The sequence below is a fragment of the Girardinichthys multiradiatus genome, chromosome 10, assembly GCF_021462225.1.
Source record: "Girardinichthys multiradiatus isolate DD_20200921_A chromosome 10, DD_fGirMul_XY1, whole genome shotgun sequence".
Classification (NCBI taxonomy): domain Eukaryota; kingdom Metazoa; phylum Chordata; class Actinopteri; order Cyprinodontiformes; family Goodeidae; genus Girardinichthys; species Girardinichthys multiradiatus.
This window is the reverse complement of record NC_061803.1, coordinates 17833676-17851533: the sequence shown is the minus strand read 5'-3', so window position 1 is coordinate 17851533 and position 17858 is coordinate 17833676. Positions and strand designations below refer to the sequence as shown.

The 17858-nt window shown below is 40.7% G+C and overlaps 1 protein-coding gene across 1 annotated transcript in view; it reads right to left on the bottom strand.

Moving 5' to 3' along the window:
• Nucleotides 1-17858, bottom strand: part of sdk2b (sidekick cell adhesion molecule 2b) — a 543702-nt gene that overhangs the window by 81405 nt on the left and 444439 nt on the right. The window contains exons 6-12 of the mRNA XM_047377275.1: nucleotides 10896-11007; nucleotides 10294-10484; nucleotides 8389-8472; nucleotides 8070-8264; nucleotides 3458-3574; nucleotides 449-616; nucleotides 41-143 (exon numbers count right to left, since the gene is read on the bottom strand). Of these exons, the coding sequence (XP_047233231.1) occupies nucleotides 41-143; nucleotides 449-616; nucleotides 3458-3574; nucleotides 8070-8264; nucleotides 8389-8472; nucleotides 10294-10484; nucleotides 10896-11007 (970 nt within the window). The remainder of the gene's footprint in view (nucleotides 1-40; nucleotides 144-448; nucleotides 617-3457; nucleotides 3575-8069; nucleotides 8265-8388; nucleotides 8473-10293; nucleotides 10485-10895; nucleotides 11008-17858) is intronic.

Below are 17858 nucleotides of genomic sequence, written 5' to 3'. Positions count from 1 at the left end.
ATGCATCCATGTCTCCACATATTTGTGAACAGATCCTTACCTGACAATTACACTGGGATCGTGTGTGACTCCACAGGTCATAATGGCTTTAGTCCCTTTGATGACACTCTGATCCTGTGGGGGTGTGGTAATCCGAGTGCGGGCTGTGGAGACAAATCAAAGACGTGAGGGAATAGAGAAAAGCCAGCAGAATGTGCTTTCTCAAATGAGCAGGGTCAGGAAAAACAAAACAACTTCAAAATGAATTTCAGAAAGCTAATTTTAGTTAAACTGAAAAGCTCCAAATGAAGAAACTAAACAAGTCTTTTACAAACTATGTTTTATTCATATCCCTTAATGAAATATTTCAGCTTCTCCACTTGTTGCTGTTTTTCTTTGTCACAAGAGTTTAAAAATTTCCTTCACAATACTGTGCATCCAAAACAAGTGGATGCCCCTGAACACTCACCCCAAACAATGAGGTCAGCAGACGCCTCATCAATGCCCCTCGAATTGCTTGCCATGCAAGTGTAGGTCCCGGCATCAGAGATGTGTGAAGGGGAGATGAGCAAACTACCTGACTCAAGTAGAGTGAACCTGGGCAGCTGTACAGAGCCGCTGGCCAAAACACGCTCACCTGAAGTACATGAAAGCCAAAAGAAAATGGAAAGTGATGCGAGAGAAGATGCATAAACTGAGAAAAGGAACAGACAGAATGATAAAATATAAAGAAACAAGGGATTATGGGAGAAATGTATAGAGGAACAGGCTTGGGCTGCTATTAGGATGCCATATAATTGCCTGGCAAAACCCTGCTCAAACAATTTAAATGTAAATGAAAGTATTTTGAACCATGGAAAAATCTGGCTCTATGTGTAACTGATAACAATAAGAGTTGTGCAAAAACGCAATTAAATAAGTGCCTTGATACGGAACTTTGAAACTTAATGATATCCTTTCTTACAAAGTATCTTAATCTCAACGTGGTCTATTGTGCAAGTCAGAGCTTTATCAGTTGATGCCGTGTTTGGATAAAAATGGGGTTTTAATCTGGTATGACACTGAAAGTGACTAGGTAATTTATTGTGACACTTTTTAGTTGAAAATGTAGCTTTTATGATTTTCTGGCTTCATAAAAAAAAAGTTACATACTGTACATTCAGTACAATTCAGTGGAAAAACAGTTTTTTAGGAATAAAATATATTACAAATGAATTTACAACAACCTGGTCACATAATTGTGCCAAGTCTTAAACTAATAATTTTCTTTCAATTTCTATTTCAACGTTCAGTCTCTTTGGTATAAGTCAGTCAGCATACCGCAGGCTAAGTTGGAAATATTTTCTCACACTGTTTTGCAAAGGTTCTCCAAATTTGTCAGATTGTGGGGCAGTGACGTGCAGTCAGGGGATGCAGGTGAGGCCCTGCCTCACCTCTCATCTTGAGAAAATCAGTTAGTCCACTTGACTGTTCTATAAATTTGTTTTCTGTATGATATCAACATTTTTATGGTCAAAATAGCAGAATTTACGCATTGCCGATTCCAATAAATGGGAGAAAAGCATTGTGAAGTAGTGAATAGCTGTGCCTTATCACCTATGGCGCTGTGTCACACACACCTACTGAACCAGGCAGTTGGAGCACGCCCATTGCTGTCTCTCTTCATATCGCCAATATACATGCTGTATTACACATGTACTAAACATGCTGACGTTCCACAGTCTGTCTAATACATTTAATGAATGTGTGTGACATAAAATCTTTCTAATCGGCCATAAATGAGCAGTGAAAATGGACAGGGTGAGGCAAAAAAGTACCTTGTCTCACTAATAGGGGGCAGTGCTGAGCCCAATAAGCACAGACAGCTAACAGCACATTGCTACATACTCTTTAGCTACACAGAGGGTAGAGGTGTTTTTACCTAAAGACCTATAATCATAATCTTATTAAAATTTGGTCCGAAAAAATGGAAGATTACTTGAAAACTGGAAAAGGATTTTTCTAAACTGAATTTTTAGTCGAAACAAGAGGTTTAAGAGAGGAAGACCAACACCAGAGCAGAAATATCTACTTCAAAGTGTGACTTGTGAGAAAGGTATCTACTCTTTTTCAACCGGAGTGGTACACCCGAAAAGAGTGTGGAGTACATGGATTTGACTTGGCAACACAGGAGATTAAAATACTTTTTAAAGATTATTGCAATCTGCTTCCATGGCCTTCATTAACTAATAAAGATCAGATTATACATAATTTTCAATTTTAATAAAAATGAGAGATCAGCCAAAATTAAAATAAAAAAAATATATATATTTAAAAAAATCAAACTTGACCTTACTTAAAAAGTGATTTTGTTTTTCTTGCTATGGTATTGTTGAACAATATGGATTTAATTAATGCATAATTAAAATCTTTTAAAATAATTAAATGTTTCAAATAAGATCAAAATACATGAAATTCATGTATTTGTACATCTGACTCCAGAGGAGTCTGTGCCACACCAGGCATGAACCCCATCGTGCGTCAATGTTGTGGGGAGAACATTTAATCTTACTCACAGATTTTATGTCAAAGTTAGTTCTGCAATATGCAGAATTTCATCTAAATGAATTTTGACTGCACGGTGCCGCAGTTGGTAGCACTGTTGCCTTGCAGGAAGAAGGTCTTGGGTTTGATTCCCGGCCGGGGGTCTTTCTGCATAGAGTTTGCATTTTCTCCCCGTGCATGCGTGGGTTCTCACCAGGTACTCCGGCTTCCTCCCACAGTCCAAAGACATGCCTGTTAGGTTAACTGGTCACTCTAAATTGCCCTTAGGTGTATGAATGAGTGTGTGCATGGTTGTATGTGTGTTGCTCTGCGATGGACTGGCAATCTGTCCAGGGTGTACCCCGCCTCTCGCCCATAGACTGCTGGAGATAGGCACCAGCTCCCCCGCGACCCACTATGGAATATGCAGTAGAAAATGACTTTTGACTGAAAATTCGAGTTTTCTCAAAATTTGATGTTTGACAAAAATGTGATCGAAATGCAGCTGAAAATTTTAAAATATTACTTACAATCCCTGTAATTTATTTTATTATTTTCTAGCCCTTTCTTGTTCCTAATCATGTCCCACCACTAATATTTGTTTTTTAGAGGTCCCAAATAATATTGACATGGGTGGTTCTGGTAAAAAAAAAAAAAAAAATCCTAACATCAAATTTAAGCTTATGGGGGTGGGGTTAAGTTTCAGTATGATAATATGCTAATAAAATAATATACAAGACTTATTTTTACACATATTTACTAGCATAAATCCTATACATGTGGAGGACATTTATATGAGAATGACAGCATCTGTTATTAAATTTAACCATTCTGAAATACATTATCTATGAACACAACAAATAACAGAGTAGCATGTAGATGTAAGAGTAACAAGAGCCATCATAAAGACTATATAAGTACTGTATATGTGTGTGTATGTGTGTTTGTCGAAGACCTTTCTGCCAGGTTATGGCAGGCCTCGGAGCTCCTGAGGTCTCACAGTGCAGGATGATTGACATCCCGTCAATCACTGTGCTGTCAGAGGGTCCGGCTGTGATGTTCGGCGCGATGCCTGAGGGAAGACAAAACACATGCACACACATATTAAAGAGAGCTCAATACAGTAACAAGAAAGTGAAAGAAGAGTAATGCAGGTGAAAGTACACCATCTTAGGCAAAGCTGCACTTCACACATATTTCTTGTAAGCACCATCCTGCGCTTTGTCCCACTAATTCTAAAAGGATTGACACAGCCCTCACCTTGCTGCCACAACTGTGTCTGAAATGTCTATCTTTTATGTGCTAGAGATAGAAAATATATGTAAAGGAGGGGGTGAAATCACCTGAGCTTAAATGGAATGAGAAGGCATTTCCAAGGCAACTAAATCCTGTGTGATAAATCAGAGCTCCTTATGGAATGACAGGAAACTGTATTACTCCCAACAGAAAGGATGCATTGGGAGTTTGTCACAGCAGCGGAGTAAATATCCGAACACAGAAGAAGTGGTAACATGCAGGTATTGGGAAAGAGAAGAGGAAATCTGAACAGAGGTATGAGAAGGAGAGGTAGCAGCGTCGCAGCAAAAGAAATAAGGATGAAAGGAGTGATTTAGTGACTTGGAATATTATGAATTTCGATAACAAGGTGCATTGTGGAGTGAAAGCAGCGGGAAGAGAGACGCAGAGAAGAAAATTAGATGTCAGAAACTTGCAGAAAAGGTGCACAGCGAGAGTACAATTACCACTGATTTTGAAATTCCTGCAGTGACATAATCTCAGATAAAAAAAATGATCTGCAAGTTATTTCCAAGTTAGGAGAGAAGCAGCAAATGTCGTTCTCAATAATAGGTCTCTGTACTTTAAGGTTAAAATGTGTGAACAATTGTTAGTCCATCCAACCATTGTCCTCTGCTTATCTGAGATCGGGTTGTTTTTTATTTTTTTGTTATAATTTCATTGCAAATGAATAATTGTGTTTCATGGGTTTTATACTTCATCATTTGTCAACATGCTTAATATGCTTTAAAATGATGGCCAAGATGGCGCTGACGATGGCAGCCTCGGAGCTTCGCTCTCTCTTTGTTTTTGTATTTTGTGTGTTTTTATGTCTTTCGAGCCACAGTTCTGTGGTCTCGGGCCACAATCCTGTGGTCTCATTCAGTAGAGAGGAACTTCTCAACATCAGAGAGTCCTCTCTTGGGATTTTTTCACCATCTTTCATCGATCCAAGGTTCACTGAGCTCCTGGCAAGTGGAGCTGCGGCTCTACACGGGATACTGTGCCGAAAGCGTCGAAGGGGAAAGCGTGCTAGCGCGCTGGTACAGCTCCGCAAAAAAGGACTTTGCACACCACTGCCTTCAATCCACCTGGCAAATGTCCACTCTCTAAACAAGATGGACGAGCTGCTTCTCCTCACCGGTAAAAACTCAGACCTCTGCGGATCAGCGGTTCTCTGCTTCACCGAGACATGGCTGAGTGAAAACATCCCGGACCGCGCACTGCTGATGCCGGGATTCCAGCTGTTCAGAGCGGATCGCAGCGCGGAGCTATCGGGGAAGAGGCGAGGAGGCAGAATCTGCTTTTATATAAATGAAGGTTGGTGCAGAGACGTAAAAGTGCTGGGGAAAACATGTAGTCCGGATCTGGAGTCATTTTCCATAATCTGTAAACCATTTTATTCACCGAGAGAGTTTTCCTCATTTATAATAATTGGCTCATATTTTCCACCGCATGGCTGCACTTCTGCCGTGGAAAAACATCTTGCTGAGCTGATTACAGACGTGGAGAAAAAATACACGGACTCTTTCATCATAATACTGGGAGATTTTAACAGAGCAAACCTCTCTAATGAACTCCCCAAATACAGACAGCATATTAAGTGTCCCACCAGACAAAAACACACTGGACCATTGTTACAAAGCTTTAAAGGACTCATATCATGTTGTTACCAGGGCTGCTCTGGGTTTTTCGGATCATTATCTAATCCACCTCACCCCAACCTACAGACAGAGACTAAGAGCTTCCAAACCCAAGGTTCACACTGTTAAGAAGTGGACTGAGGAATCAAAGCAGATGCTACAGGCCTGCTTTGAATGCGCAGACTGGACTGTTTTTGGAACCTCAGCCACTGACCTAAACCAACTAACTGATGTGGTGGCATCATACATCAGTTTCTGTGAGGACATGTGTGTGCAGACCAAGACCTTCTGCACCTTTGGGAACAACAAGCCATGGTTTACTCCACACCTCAGGAATCTGCGCAGAGAAAAGGAAGAAGCTCACAGCAGTGGAGATTGGGCGCGGTACAGGCAGTCCAGGAACAAACTAACAAAGGAGATCAAAGCAGCTAAGAGAAGCTACAGTGAGAAGCTTAAGAACAGCCTTTCTACTGGTGTCACTTCAGCTGTATGGACTGGTCTGAGAAACCTGACTGCCTACAAGAGCCCCTCCACCCATCCTGAACATTCATCTCCTGGCCAACCGTCTGAATGGCTTCTACTGCAGACATGACAAGAAGCCATTCACACCTCAAATCATCCCCTCCACATCCCATTCAGGAACAAATTTGACCCGTAAAACAACCAACCCCCTACCTTCAGATCCTCTGCCTGCACTAAAGATCTCAGAGGAAGATGTAAACAGGCTCTTTCAGCGCATGAAAACAAAGAAAGCTGGAGGACCTGATAACGTCTCCCCATCATGCCTGAAAGCCTGCGCACATCAACGCGCTCCGATCTTCACAAGGATCTTCAACAAGCGGCTGGTGTTGAAGCACCTGAAAGACATCACAGGCCCCCTGCTGGACCCCCTGCAGTTTGCCTACCGAGCAAACAGGTCGGCAGATGATGGTGTTAACTTAGGTCTACACTTAATCCTGCAACACCTCGACCACCCAGGGACGTACGCCAGGATCCTGTTTGTAGACTTCAGCTCGGCCTTCAACACCATCATACCAGACATCCTCCACCAGAAGCTCACCCAGCTCAACGTCCCAGCCTCCACCTGTCAGTGGATCAACAATTCCTGACAGACCGACAGCAGCAGGTGAGACTGGGGAGCATCTTCTCCCGATCCAGATCAATAAGTACTGTTGCCCCCCAGGGATGTGTTCTATCCCCACTCCTCTTCTCTCTGTACACAAATGACTGCACCTCATCGGACTCGTCCGTGAAACTCCTTAAGTTTCCAGATGACACCGTCATTGGACTGATCCAGAACGATGATGAGTCTGCATACAGACAGCAGGTGGATCGGCTGGTACACTGGTGCGATCAGAACTACCTTGAACTGAATCCACTCAAGACTGTGGAAATGGTGGTGGACGTTCGGAGAACACCACCCCCATACACCCCCCTCACCATCCTCAACAACACTGTATTGGCCGTGGACCACTTCAGGAACCACCATCTCTGAGGACCTGAGATGGTCTTCACACATAGACACTGTTCGAAAGAAGGCCCAGCAGAGACTGTACTTCCTGAGGCAACTCAAGAAGTTCAACCTTCCACAGGAGCTGTTGGTCATCTTCTACACTGCCATCATTCAGTCTGTCCTGTCTTCATCCATCTTAGTGTGGTTTGGCTCATCCACAAAACAGGACAGGTCCAGACTGCAACAAATAATCAGGAATGCAGAGAGAATAATCAGGGCTGACCTTCCATCCATCCAGGACTTAAACAGGTCTAGGGTCAGGAAAAGATCTGCGAAAATCTCTGCAGACCCCACACACCTGCACATAAACTGTTTAGAGCTTTACCTTCAGGCCACCGCTACAGAGCACTGTTTACTAAAACCAGCCGCCACAGAGACAGTTTCTTCCCCCAGGCTGTTTCTCTGATGAACATTCAATAAAGTACAAACCAATATCATACAGATGTTGCAAATGCACCTTTTTATTATATATGTGTATATTGTACATTGTAAATTTTTATATTCTGTAATGCAAAAACAGAACAAAAGAGCAAAGTGTACCAGAGTCAAATTCCTTGTTTGTATGTACGAACTTGGCAATAAAGCTGATTCTGATGCTTTAAAATGTTTAGCATGTTAATGATTTCACAACATGGAGCAAATGCTACACCAAATGCAATAACTGTGTATGCATAAGACTAAGATCCACCAAAATATCTAGATTTTACCAAACAGTTGTAGACCTTATTGGTTGTTATTCAGGATTACATCACATTTTGGACAGATTATTATGCTTGTGGATGGATGGATGGATGAATGGATGGATGATGGATGGATGGATGGATGGATGGATGGACGGACTACAGGTACAGACCACTTTCTCATATTGGCTGTGATATATTACAGAAAGTAAAAGAAGTGCATATAAAAGATTAAATTAGTCCTCTTCTCATTATTTTAAGATTAGTCTACATTTCCACTTTTGAAACATAATTACATCTCATCATCTTTGAATCTGACAAAGGGTTTAAGTGAATTGCATGAGGATCTAAATTCCACATAAAAAAAACTGAGTTTTAAGAATATAGCTCATTACATCTTTAATAGCAATAATTAATCCTGGAAATAATTTCATAAAGAGCTCTCGGGCCACTTACTGGTAACAGCCAGGTAGGTGTTGGTCTGAACTTCTCCTGCCGAGTTTCTGGCAAAGCACTGAAACATTCCGGTGTCATCAGGCAGCAGGCCGTTGACCTGCAGGCTCCCCCCCATCAGCACCCTGTACCTCGGCATCTTCACTGGATCGATGGGAAGGGCATCCTTGTACCATACGATTTCTGGCTGGGGTACTCCTGCAGAGAGTCAATGAGGATTTGGACAACAGACAGCAGGTCAGGATGAATTAATTTAAATTCAGTAAATGTTAAACAGGTCCATCTAGACAGGGTTTGTCTAACAAAATACAGCCATACTCACCCCTTGCCTGACAGGGAATGTCCACCACCTTCTCCATCTCAGCTGTAATGTGTCTCTCTGGTTCTTTAATAAACTGTGGAGGCTCTGAAAGATTAAAAGCAAAAAATAAAACACCAGGCAAAATTAACACACTGACAAAACATCATTACCAAACCTCAAAAATCTTAGTTTCATCATAAAATAAGAAGTAACAAGGAGAATAAGATACAACACCACATCAAAGCTATCCAGCTGTTAGTTCATAAGACTTAAACAGAAAAAAAAAGGAAATTCAGGCTACTCCTTCAAAATGAGCATGGAAACGAGAGAGACGTCAAAGTCAGTAGTACTAAGGGAAAAGTTCACCCGACCATATGCTCAGAGTGACATCACAACCTTGAAAACATCAAAGTGTTTCAGAGGGATGGAATCAAAGAGACTCAAGCTAAGCTATTAAACTGTTTTTGAGGGCTTCCCTCCTATCTAAATCAATAACGTTTTTCCTGTTACGGCCCCGTGACTTCACAGCAAAGCTTTTCCCCCAAAAAACCAATTGAGACAAGAGAGATTTCCATGAATTTTTGACCATGTCCTTTCTTTAAGCATAAATGCAAAGATTATTCCCACATATGGAACTTATGGAACTGATAGTACGTACAGTACCTTGTAAATAACCCTCAAACCTTTTCACATCTTACAAGCAAAAACTTCAAAGTTTTATTAGGATTTAAAAAAATTTTTTTTTTTTTTCCTTGTCATTTATTTATGTTCTTTAGGTGTTGCCATATTCAGTAAATGTTTTTGTGTTCAGTTTGGTTTGTAATGTGTATCAATTAATTATTTTATGTTTGTTAGTTTCTTCATTTTTTGTTGTGATCTGTTCTTTGTGAATTTGTATTTATTTCTCGTCGATCAGTACTACTCTTTTCCCCTTGGTTAGTTTCTTTGAATCTCAGTTCAGCTCCGTCTGTGTTCATTAGTCTCCCTCCCTCAGCTTCCCTGCTTTCATTCTGCCCCAGCTGTTTTACATATCCAATTATGAGTTCTTTGTCATTTTCCTCAGTATATTTAAGCTCCTGGTTTGTCACTGATCTTTGCTGGATCCTACTGTTAGACTAACAGAACTACTCTGTCCAATTTTCTGCCTGTGTTCTACAACCTGCTCTCCCTGCATTTCCCCCCAGTAAGTTCTCCTTGTTTCATGACTAACATTTTACAACTTTGTTTTGGTCTGTCACATAAAATCTCTGTATAATATATTGAAGTTTGCAATTGTCATGTGACAAAATTTAAAGCATATGTATTATTTTATGAGGCAATGTAATTACTAGAATTTCCGCTCTAAAAATTTTTATTATGAAGTCTAAAACACTTTTATTGAAAGAGACATTCTTGTACCACAATTCATTTTTCAAGGACAAATAATTTCTCTCTTTAATTATTTTCTTTCACTCATGTTTGAATGTTTGTAACACAATCAGATGGAAAAACTGCTTACAACACTGCTTACAAAATAATTTTTATTATTTTGTATCACATCATTTTGTAGTCTTGACATTCAAAAAATGCTGAGCAGGGCTACAAATATTACTATAAGGAAAAACACTGAAAACGTACATTGCAAAGGCAGCAGCAAAGCTTCCAGTCTCGTTGGAGATTGGAAATCAAACGTTTTTGATTTCACACTTACAGGGATGATTAGTCACATCATAAATCCCATTCACCATTTGTATATGGTGTTTGATTTTTTTTTTATCCCCAGTTTTGTCATAAGAACAAAAGGTGTAAATTAGTGCTGAACCAAAGTGGTAAAAGAATGAATTGGAGGACACTAAGCTGCAAACGTCAATGCATGTACAAAACTATGAGAGTACTTCCATGCATATATGATAACAAATGAAAGGAAATTGACTGCATTTTCCTTACCAAACACATGAAGATAGGCACCAGCACTGACAGACGGTACGCTGCTGCTGCGGAGAACGGCCTCACATTCATAGAATCCCGCGTCACTCACCATCGGACTGAGGATTGTCAGTCTACGGTTGAAGTCACTCAAACCACTGCTCACTAACACGCCATTCTTACGCCATGAGATGCTCAGCTTGATAAGAGGTCTGCACAGAAAAAAAGACATCAGATCTAATTTCTCCTCTCTACTTGGGATACAACATTCAAACCTAGTTTGAGCAGAAGAGACCTAAATAGATGACCTAGGACTCTGGATGATTGTGTACAATAGAATGGTCAAAGCTCTCTTTAAGCTCCAACCTTGCAAAATGTTATGGGTGAAAACTAAGGACTGTCCTATTCAGAAAAGAGATTGTGCAATGTATTTCATCAGGGGTGGAAGCCAGAAGATATTTTGTCAAAAACAATTATTTCTAAACATGGGATTATTTCTTCACAGAATAAATATAGAGATGTTAAAGCCTTCAAACAGGAGTGCCAATAATTGTGGAAGTTGCTGCATATTTGACCGATTGTGAAGAAATAAATCCCCAGAGATGTAGTTTGAGGGTTTTTACCTGGCATTGGCCACACACTCCATTGTGACCTCTGATGTGCCTGTAACCACACTAGTGTTCCTGGGAGGGATGATGATAGTGGGAGCAATGGGATCTGCTGGACCTCCAATATCTAAAAAGACAAAAGAAAAAGTAAAAAGTACTCAAAAATGAAATAAAAAAACATGGATACTTTTTTAAGGAGACGATTGATTGAAAGAAGTAAACTTAACTGAAAGGGGTGCAGTGTTGTGAGGTAACTGGAGGATTTTGTATTAAATGTCCTATAAATTTTGTTTCCATTCAACGCTCTCTGCAGGCGCCCATTGATGTGAAATATTGAAACTGACCAGCGAACACACTGAGCATGAGTTATGACTGAGAGACGGGTCAAATAGGATGAGACAGTGCACTGAGTGTGCCTAACAAGGTATCTGTTGAAAACCTGCAAAGAAAAATACTGCCAACATAAAACTGAATGGCTCAGTGGACCCCTGTGTATGCATCCATTTCACCTGAGTTCATAAGGCTATGTGCAAACAAATTTTTTTGAGAGGCAATTAGTTTTTCTGTAGGTATGTTTGGAGCATTAAGGATTTATCATGGCACTGTAAAGCCTTGTGTATGAGAGATGTGTGTGCAGCTCAAAAATATGTCATGTCTGTGATAAACTCGCAGCGATCTGTCAGTCCTGTCATGCCCTGGGACTGAGCTCGTGGCAGCACATGTCAGACGTAGCTACGGGGGATGTCATGACTCAATAATACCAACCTGGGTTTAGACGCAGGACTTGATGTACGTAAACACACACAAACCTCAGAGCAGGCCAATGACTGACATCTACTCATCGGAGATAGAGTAAATCTGACAAGTCTTTTGGAAAGTAAAAGGTAAAATGTGTTAATTTGCTTACTTTGCAAGTTTGTGATACATGAGTGCAGTGGGGTAGGAAGGGCTTTAAATTGTAAGTTTTTAAAATGACCAAAATCATTTATATTTGGTAAATGTCAAAATATTGGAAAAGACCATTTTTAGAGACCATTTATTACATTCTTCAAAATTCAGAAATGTATATACACTAATGGCCCTTTTCCACTGGCTCTATTTAGGCCACATCCACTCCACTCAGCCTGTTTTGCAAGCTTTTCCATTTCTGTTTTTTTCTGTACCAGTACTTCCTTTTTTTGTCCATGCTCCCGAGCAGGTATTGGGGCAGAGTAGAGACTACATGTGACTATAACATACTGCTGTTCACTTATTGGCCATGGGACGAGGACAAATGAGAAGGTTTCCGAAGAGGTCGTACTGGGAAGAGTTAATAAAACTCAAGAGTGACTGCAATAACATTGATGACCACAATGGCCGGAGTAGCTCAAACCGAAATATAATTTTACTATTTACAAATCATGAACCATGCCTGAAGTCTGAAAAGAAAGGAAAAAGAACACCATGTCAGCTTTCTGAATTAAATGCAGGTGGGGCAAGCTGTATTTAATTAACTACTTAAATTAACTGATCACAAAAAAATGCTGTTTAGATGCACAAACATTTTCTACCAAACAATACCACATGAAACAGCGTGTTTGGTTTGGAAATTTATTGACGGAGCTCATCTGCTAGTAATCAGGCCACCTGCATTGGGTCAAACAGGAGAAAGACCCAGCTGAATCCGCAGAGAATATCCACTATACAACCTAAAACTAACTTCAAAGTTAGAAGTCTGCAGTTTTGCGCTTTAAAGTCCTTGTCCTTGTTAAAAATGCTTCCTCATGAAGCCCAAAATTGTAACTTCTTCAGGCAATCTTTGGTGCATTACCAGTCCAGAAAGCAGTGCCACTCCTCTGCTTCTCCTGCTACATCGCCTCCTACATTGAAACTCCAGTTCCTTATTTCATAAGTTCTGGCTGGGCTCTATTCCCAGTGGCTTCTTATCCCAGTGAATTATTTCATGTAAAATAATACAAACATTATTTGTATTTCGTTTATTTGCGTTTTTATTTTCTATATATAAATTTATTTTTTTCTTATTATCTCATTCAGATTACTTTACTGTAACAATGATGCACAATAACATTAATAGCGGCACAGCATATTACACTGATGGATGGAGGCGGGGCTTCACGGCATAGGTCGAGGCGTCAGTGAGTCAATAGAAACACAACAGGTTTCACGTGGAGTACAGTGAGACCGAGTGGAGCAAAGCTGCGTGGCCTAAATAAATCTAGTGGAAAAGGGGCATATGATTATGTTTCTAAACTGCTTGTAAAAGCTCAGAGGATAATATCATGGCTCTGTAAGCTTTGTCACATGAGACCAAAGTTTAAATTCAATGTTCAACATGGCCTACATGTACGACATCCAAGTGGAAGGGTAAATAATACTGCACATCAACCTGAACCCAAGATCCACAATTAAACTTTGTGGTGGCAGCATCATACTGTGGGAATGCTTCTATTTAGTAAGCACGCAGGGAAGCTAGATAGAGCTGATAGGAGAAGCTAAGTACAGAAAAATTCTAAAAGAAAACCCACTAGAGGCTGCAAAAGACTTGGGCAGAGGTTCAACTTCCAGCTGGACAATGTTGTGATTATGAATACAAATATATTATTTAATATTTAATATTAATATTTTTATATTTTATCAAATAACATTTCAGTCTGTTAAGGGCTGTCATGTGAATACCAGCCCAATGAGGCGGCGGTATTAGGACAACATCAAAAGGGATGAGCCAAGCTCTGACATTATTGAACAGCAAAACCCTGCACACACATGGAATTAAATCACACAATTTTTTAAAATACAAGAATTTATTAACAAAATAAGTTAACTCAAAGTCAAACATATTTCAATCACCAAACTCTTCACCATGCTAAAACAATCCAAATAAACTACCAAGCAGAATTAAAGAATAAGAAGACTAATGGGCTATGTACAATATAAACAAGTTGATTAAAGATGGTTGAAAACCATGACTGAAGGAGTGATGCAACATTACCATGCAATGTTTATGTTTGAGAACCAAGGATTATCTTGAAGAATCTGGAAACGAAGTTAAGTTAGTCTTGGAACTAACTTAGGCAATAATCAGCAAACGTTTAGACAACCATTCACAATGCAAGATCAGATAACATATTATTTTAATAAAATAATGTTTTAAGAATGATCTGCTGAATGAAACCAACCTTCTGGATGACCAATGGTGTTTAATTAGCTGCCTTTATTTATTAAAATAATATTTAAAGAAATATTATTAAGAAAATAGTAAAATGTTTAAGGAAATATTTTGAATAAGAACCAAATCTTTCTGGAGAAATGGGGCTTAATGGTGTTTGCTTAGTTATCAAGTTTAGTAAAATAATGTTTAGGGAAATATTTTACTGGATTGAAAACCAACAACCTTTTTAGGTAGATGATCTTTAGTAGGCAAGCACGTGTTCTTAGCTGTTAGCAGTTAAAGCTAACAAAAGAAGCTGATAGCTTATCATCCGAATCAAACATACCTTTAAAATATCATTAATAAAAGGGTTAAAATGCATAAGCGCAGGCAGACGGCGCGTTATGATCGATCTTCTGTGTTTAAAATCACCCTTCGAATAAAGTTTGTCTTACCTTTAAAAAAACACAAACACAGAACACAAAACTGAGCATGTGTGCTGAGCAGTTAGCCTCAACATCTGCAGCCCTACAGTGCCGGGCTCTGCTTCTTCTTCTTTTCTTTTTTTTCTTTTCCTCAATCATGGGCGGGCGCAGTGGACTATTCAGCCAATCATGGCCGTTGTTCTGAAGCCAACGCATTCATGTCACTCGTAGGTCACATTTAGAAAAGCACGATAGGCTGGAATTTCCAGCATCTGTTTCCGAATCTGGACACAGATGCCTTCAGGGTTCACAAAAAAACTCCGACAGACTTTGGCGATAGGCTGATGACAACTGATTACAACCACACATTCACGGAATGGTCAAATTATCGTACATTTGGGCTTTTTTAGGAATACTGATTGTACATCGTACAGAGAGCAAAATTATCGTACAAATACGATAATTACCATACACCTGGCAACACTGCTGCTGGGAACTCTCTTGAACATAGTTTGCTTCTGTAGACCTCAGAGAGAAAAGTCAAGCCACGCTTGTACCTTAATTACCCTCGTTCATGAATGAATACCGGATACACAAACAGTAATTCATTCGTGCTTAACTTAGTGCGTAGGGTCGCTGTAGGACACTCTTGGATCCAGTTTGAATAGTTATGTCTGTTTGCCAGCAAAGAGACATTAACGCGCTGTGTCTCTCTGTCCGGACCCCTTGGAGGAACCTGCATAGAAGAGAGAGAAGCTTTGCAAAAGCGGGGTTTTATTCTAGCACAAGTACTGGGCCCAGGGAATGCCATGATATGGCAGCCCAAACCATCACTGATCCACCCCCATGCTTCACTCTGGGCATGCAACAGTCTGTGTGGTACGCTTCTTTGGGGCTTCTCCACACCGTGACTCTCCCGGAGGTGGGGAAAACAGTAAAGGTGGACTCATCAGAGAACAATGCATGTTTCACATTGTCCACAGCCCAAGATTTGCGCTCCTTGCACCATTGAAACCGACGTTTGGCATTGGCATGAGTGACCAAAGTTTTGGCTATAGCAGCCCGGCCGTGTATATTGACCCTGTGGAGCTCCCGACGGACAGTTCTGGTGGAAACAGGAGAGTTGAGGTGCACATTTAATTCTGCCGTGATTTGGGCAGCCGTGGTTTTATGTTTTTTGGATACAATCCGGGTTAGCACCCGAACATCCCTTTCAGACAGCTTTCTCTTGCGTCCACAGTTAATCCTGTTGGATGTGGTCCGTCCTTCTTGGTGGTATGCTGACACTACCCTGGATACCGTGGCTCTTGATACATCACAAAGACTTGCTGTCTTGGTCACAGATGCGCCAGCAAGACGTGCACCAACAACTTGTCCTCTTTTAAACTCTGGTATATCACCCATAATGTTGTGTGCATTTCAATAATTTGAGCAAAACTGTGCTCTTACCCTGCTAATTGAACCTTCACACTCTGCTCTTACTGGTGCAATGTGCAATCAATAAAGACTGGCTACCAGGCTGGTCCAATTTAGCCATGAAACCTCCCACACTAAAATGACAGGTGTTTCAGTTTCATTGTCCAACCCCTGTAGTTGTATTTCATGTTATTTTGCTGAATTACAACAACTCAGCACAGCTCGAAAACACCGGTTATGACCAGAGAGTTCACATTCACTACACGAGAGTGCGTGTGCGCTTACCCCCAAAACAGAACGGTTGCCAAGGAGATCGGTGCGTTCGATTTAATGGACTGGGAGATTTTACACAAGTGGTGCACAGACATAAAAACCCGCAGCTTGCATTAGTACAGAACGAACAATAAATCACTTACCATCTACAGACTTTTAAATAAAAACAAACTGGAATATTTCAGGTCTTTCATTGTCTTAATACGGATGATTTTGGCATACAGCTCATGAAAACCCAAAATTCCTATCTCACAAAATTAGCATATTTCATCTGACCAATAAAAGAAAAGTGCTTTTAATACAAAAAACGTCAACCTTCAAATAATCATGTACAGTTATGCACTCAATACTTGGTCGGGAATCCTTTTGCAGAAATGACTGCTTCAATGCGGTGTGGCATGGAGGCAATCAGCCTGTGGCACTGCTGAGGTCTTATGGAGGCCCAGGATGCTTCGATAGCGGCCTTTAGCTCATCCAGAGTGTTGGGTCTTGAGACTCTCAACGTTCTCTTCACAATATCCCACAGATTCTCTATGGGGTTCAGGTCAGGAGAGTTGGCAGGCCAATTGAGCACAGTGATACCATGGTCAGTAAACCATTTACCAGTGGTTTTGACACTGTGAGCAGGTGCCAGATCGTGCTGAAAAATGAAATCTTAATCTCCATAAAGCTTTTCAGCAGATGGAAGCATGAAGTGCTCCAAAATCTCCTGAAAGCTAGCTGCATTGACCCTGCCCTTGATAAAACACAGTGGACCAACACCAGCAGCTGACACGGTACCCCAGACCATCACTGACTGTGGGTACTTGACACTGGACTTCTGGCATTTTGGCATTTCCTTCTCCCCAGTCTTCCTCCAGACTCTGGCACCTTGATTACCGAATGACATGCAGAATTTGCTTTCATCCGAAAAAAGTACTTTGGACCACTGAGCAACAGTCCAGTGCTGCTTCTCTGTAGCCCAGGTCAGGCGCTTCTGCCGCTGTTTCTGGTTCAAAAGTGGCTTGACCTGGGGAATGCGGCACCTGTAGCCCATTTCCTACACACACCTGTGCACGGTGGCTTTGGATGTTTCTACTCCAGACTCAGTCCACTGCTTCCGAAGGTCCCCCAAGGTCTGGAATCGGCCCTTCTCCACAATCTTCCTCAGGGTCCGGTCACCTCTTCTCGTTGTGCAGCATTTTCTGCCACACTTTTTCCTTCCCACAGACTTCTCACTTAGGTGCCTTGATACAGCACTCTGGGAACAGCCTATTCATTCAGAAATTTCTTTCTGTGTCTTACCCTCTTGCTTGAGGGTGTCAATAGTGGCCTTCTGGACAGCAGTCAGGTCGGCAGTCTTACCCATGATTGGGGTTTTGAGTGATGAACCAGGCTGGGAGTTTTAAAGGCCTCAGGAATCTTCTGCAGGTGTTTAGAGTTAACTCGTTGATTCAGATGATTAGGTTCATAGCTCGTTTAGAGACCCTTTTAATGATATGCTAATTTTGTGAGATAGGAATTTTGGGTTTTCATGAGCTGTATGCCAAAATCATCCGTATTAAAACAATAAAAGACCTGAAATATTTCAGTTAGTGTGCAATGAATCTAAAATATATGAATGTTAAATTTTCATCATGACATTATGGAAAATAATGAACTTTATCACAATATGCTAATATTTTGAGAAGGACCTGTAAATGGATTGCTTCTTCCATCCATCATTTGTATCCAGAA